The sequence below is a fragment of the Clupea harengus genome, chromosome 8 (assembly GCF_900700415.2).
Source record: "Clupea harengus chromosome 8, Ch_v2.0.2, whole genome shotgun sequence".
Lineage (NCBI taxonomy): Eukaryota > Metazoa > Chordata > Actinopteri > Clupeiformes > Clupeidae > Clupea > Clupea harengus.
In genome coordinates, this window is record NC_045159.1 from 23,271,022 (window position 1) to 23,275,753 (window position 4,732).

Sequence of the window (4,732 nt, forward strand, 5' to 3'; positions counted from 1 at the left end):
GGTGCAGCGAGCGTGTATTCAGTTCAGGAAAGCTGAGACAAGAAGTATATTATCCTGTCAGAAGCGTTTCTCAAATCTATGGTAACCTGTAAAGGCCAGATTGAGGATATGGGGACACAACACATTACATATAAGAGGGAACAGTATAAGATGATGCCTTTGGGTTCGGTTTGGTTCTTTGACATTTTTGGAAACCTGAGAAACTTACCAAACCAACACCTAACTACCAATGTTGTTAGGTAAGACCTTTCCAGGTCACAGAGCCCAAACGATTTCAATGTACCAATAACATCAAGAATGTGAAGTAGAGCAATATACATTTTTGTTCCTGTTCTCGAAAGGCGAAAGGTGTGTTTGTGTAAATGTAACTGAATTTTTTTTTGTAACCGCCGCCACCACGCCCCCTCCCCCTGGACGCATATTCTGCCTATATCGAACTCTGAAATTGTCAGGGTCGATCACTAACTGCCGCCACGCACATATTCCGCGATTACACAAAGTTCTGCAGCCGTAATACTATTTAAAAAAAATATATATTTCCTTCGGAGGGGCAACTTCAGTCGAGGAGGGCAAACGGGCAGTTGCCCGAGCAACCTTAGCCCCCTCCTGTGCACGTCCCTGATGCTGACAGTTGTGAAGGCTGTGGATGTCCCGCACGCAAGGCCCTGATGGATTTCTACCAGGCCTGTAGGCCTCACAGATGGTAGGGCGCAGACAGGGCCCATTCCTTCCTTCATTCATTCATCTGTGTGATAGTCTGTTGGTTTGTTTGTTCGCTTACTTGCTTACTTACTGATTTAAAACTTCAACATAAACACATGGCACTGCATATATGTCCTCCACAGAGTACCACAGACATTGTGTGGGCCAGTTAACTGAGGGACTCTGGATTTTAAAGTCAACTGTAGCGTAGTTTAGACCTTGTGCAATCTAATTTCCCATATTCTATCTCTCATGAATTTTTTTTTATGTATATGTCTGTCTGCCCGAATCATATATAGCACGATATACTATTACATACTACCAGGCTGTTAAATGCTACACACTTTGATCATCTGTCAGTTGAGTGACAGTTGAGTAACACAAAGGATACCATTAGTCTCACCAGAGTCCAGGGGACACTTCATGTGGGGACATATTTTTAATGTTTACTTCACCACCCGATATCTCCAGGAATGGTACCTGACGTCAGAGTGTCGTCAGATTTCTATATAAACGCAGGCTGTCCAGTGCACACACCTGAGTTCATCACGCCCAGGTAAGGCTGGAAGATGCTGTCACCACTGATGTAACTTATGTGTGTGAGATGTAAATGTGGGCACTGAAATACTCTTAATATTTACCATCATATTTTCATACATTCTCTGTATAATTATAGATAAAATAAATGAATGAGAAAAAAGGAGACATACAGGTTAGGACTGCTTGGATGATTAAAATGATGATGATAATTGATGGTGAGTATTATTGTAGTTAAAACAGTTATGTTAATTATGTTAACTCAGTTATGTTAAACTCAAAATATGCATTGAACTCTGTTTTCGGATATTTGGAATGCAGCTGAGCAGTGTTGGCACAAAATGTAATGTTTCTCGTGTTTTTTCCACTAGGTGCTAAAATGGCAAACGCATCTGGGCCCATGAGTGTGGTGGAGATGCAGGCTTTCAGGATAACCATCACAGATGAGAGGATCTTTAAGATGTTCCTCATCCTCTTCACCCACGTACTCTTCATCTACATCAACATCGTGATGATGGTGACCCTCCGGAGCAAAGCCACGTTCGGCGAGACGGCCCGCTACATCCTGTTCGGCCACATGCTCTTGAACGACACGCTGCACCTCGGCGTGGGCCTGGTGCTGTATGTGCTGGGCGCCTTCTACATCACCCTGATGCGTGCCGCCTGCGCCTTCCTGGTGCTGCTGTCGGCCACAACCTTCACCATCGCGCCGCTCAACCTAGCCGTCATGTCACTGGAGCGCTACGTGGCCGTCTGCTTCCCCCTGCACCACTGCCAGCTGGCCACGCCGGGCCGCACGCGCCTCGCCATCCCGCTGGTCTGGGCCGCCGGCTGCGTCAACGTGCTGACCGACGTGTGCGTCCTTTTCCTCGGCGAGCCGGCCTTCTACCTGGCGCCGACTGTCTGCACCATCGAGCAGCTGCTGGTGGCGCCCTGGCAGGGGACGAAGGCTCTGGCCCTCAACACCCTCCTCTTCGTCTCGGTGGCCATCCTGATCCTGTACACCTATGTGGCCATCCTCGTGGAGGCGCGCTCGGCCTCCTCGGACAAAGCCTCCACGCACAAAGCCTTGAAGACGGTGCTCCTGCACGCGTTCCAGCTGGGTCTGTCCCTCATGTCCTTCGTCTACGTCTTCCTGGAGTCACTAGCGTCCCAGCTGCCGGTTGCCGTCTACGTCCAGCTGCGCTTCCTCAACTTCTTTGTAGTGCTGATTCTCCCGCGCTGCCTCAGCTCGCTGGTGTACGGCTTGAGGGACGAGGCTTTTAAGCCGCTCTTTAAGCAACATTTTTTTTTCTGTGGCAGCTTCACAAAAGTGGGACCTCAATAGGCCTTGCAGGGCTACAGATGGGGCACAAGGATTATGTGTGTGTGTATGTGTGTGTGCGTGTGTGTGTGTGTGTGTGTGTGTGTGTGTTTGTTTCTGTTAGTTTGTGTGTTCAGGTCTGAGGCCAACTGTTTGTGTGTGTGTGTGTGTGTGTGTTTTCTGTCTATCAGTGAATATCTATCTCTATCTGAGACTAGCACTTTGTTGATGAATGTACCCTGTAAACTGACACTATGTTCATGTAAAACAAAAACTTTCAAATTGTTGCACTGTATGCAAATATTGTACTGGAGTTTAAATAAAAGACGTAAAATCTCTACACATCACTCCCCTATACTCACCTTAATATTTTCACACTGTGGACATACAAACTTTGACAATGAAATGTTGAAAATGAAAAGCAATTCCTCATTCCTGACCCTGGGAAAACTCTGGGGAACATCTAACCATTTTACCATGAATGTACACCACCATGGGGTAAAATGTCAGTACACACTGTCCAGCATCGCAACAAACATTACCGTTCATTAATTACTATTTACTTTCCATTTATTTACCATTCACTATCTTTGCACTGAGGCCGATCCGATGCACAAGAAGGTGCAGTTAGGGGAGCAGGGAATAAATGCCATGATTTGTCATCAGTTCCTCAATACAAATAACTAAAGACATATGCAGAAAAATAGTAATTATGGAATAGATATGAGGGTCACTCCTGGGCCTGTGATCACAGGCACTCATCAGGCCTGACAGACCCTGCAGATACACCATTAGTGCAGTATGAATCAGTGACACTGATTTTCAGACAATTTCAAGCTCATCAGGCAACAATAAAGTATACATGCAAGTTCAGAAATGGCCTACACTGAAAAAAACTATGGACATACATATTAAAACATAAAAATACTAATAAACCATGAATATGTGTGTATCAGTGAATGTAAGTACTTTTACTATAACATATAATATACATATATAAATTATTAAATACAAATAAACCATAATTATGTGTGTGTTTCACTGAGTTTTTATATTAGTTTAAGTTTTACCATAACATTCCTGTATACATCCGCAATTTCTGAGGAAGACTTATATTAAAACATTTTATTACTCACGTGGGTGTGAACTGAATATAACTAGCTGAATATAACTAGCGCGGCACACAATCGTCCACTTTAATCCCTCACGTGATCTGATAAGGTAAGATATTTTCTAGGACAGTTATGTATACTGGTGAAGTGAATTTTGTAGTCCCAGTTAGTTCGACATAGTTTTAGATAACTGTTAACCTGTTGTGGCTCTATGGCACCAGACAATTTCGACTTGATAATTGTTACGACCCACTGCGCCCCCCCTGCAGTTAGTCCATGTATTGGCCACACAGAGGCTGTATGTTGTGGGCCTGCAGTGGGGAAGATGATTAGTGGTGATTGTAGTATGTTACCTATTATTACGTAGTATGAATATAGTATATTACAGAATGAGTTTCTGTGTAGCTGGGGAAATATGTTGGATCGGGCCCCTTAAACCTCTCTTTTGGCTCAGGCATAGTGGGCTTTTTGATTAAAGGTACAGCGTTTTTAGTGCCATCTACTAGAAATGGAATACAGTATTCATCATTATTATTCTTTAGTGTATAATTGCAGGTAACTACTAATCGTGTTTCTTTAGCTTAGGATGAGCCATTCGTATCTACATAAGGGAGCGGGTCCTCTTCCATGTTGCAGTGCCATGTTTCTACAGGAGCCCAGAATGGACAAACCAAAACACTGGCTCGAGGTGGGGCTTTTTGCGTTTTTATGGCACCTGACGGCCACCATAGGTACTCGTACACGCTTGAAAAGGAAAGGGTATTCAGCTGGTTGCAGTTCAGCAACCTTACCACTATATGCCACTAAAAACTACACACTCTGCCTTTAACACTTCCAACACCAAGGTTAGGTAGTCTGCCATGCCTGATATTTTTGTATATTTCACCTAACTAAAAACCATGAGGCAAAAGTGGCATTTATGGTTATATTCTAGAACGCCTCAGCAATAATAAAATGAGAGTAAAAGGAATGTAGTAAAAAACATCTAAAGACACTAAAATTAAATCTAGTTTTAGAGGTGCTCAGACTTTGTACAAAAACACATTGTTAATATTTTGGAAGTTTTCTTTTTTACTCT

General features: G+C 43.7%; 1 protein-coding gene across 1 annotated transcript; it reads left to right on the forward strand.

Annotated features, from left to right (window-relative positions):
• Nucleotides 1-1,618: 1,618 nt before the first annotated feature.
• On the forward strand, nt 1,619-2,607 carry LOC105904446 (odorant receptor 131-2-like). Its single transcript, XM_012832331.3, has one exon. The coding sequence runs from the start codon at nt 1,619-1,621 to the stop codon at nt 2,564-2,566; it is 948 nt and encodes a 315-aa protein (XP_012687785.1). The 3' UTR covers nt 2,567-2,607.
• Nucleotides 2,608-4,732: the final 2,125 nt, after the last annotated feature.

Bases quoted from the DNA above. Each gene is read 5' to 3' on its own strand.
- LOC105904446 (XM_012832331.3), top strand. From the start codon at position 1,619: ATGGCAAACGCATCTGGGCCCATGAGTGTGGTGGAGATGCAGGCTTTC.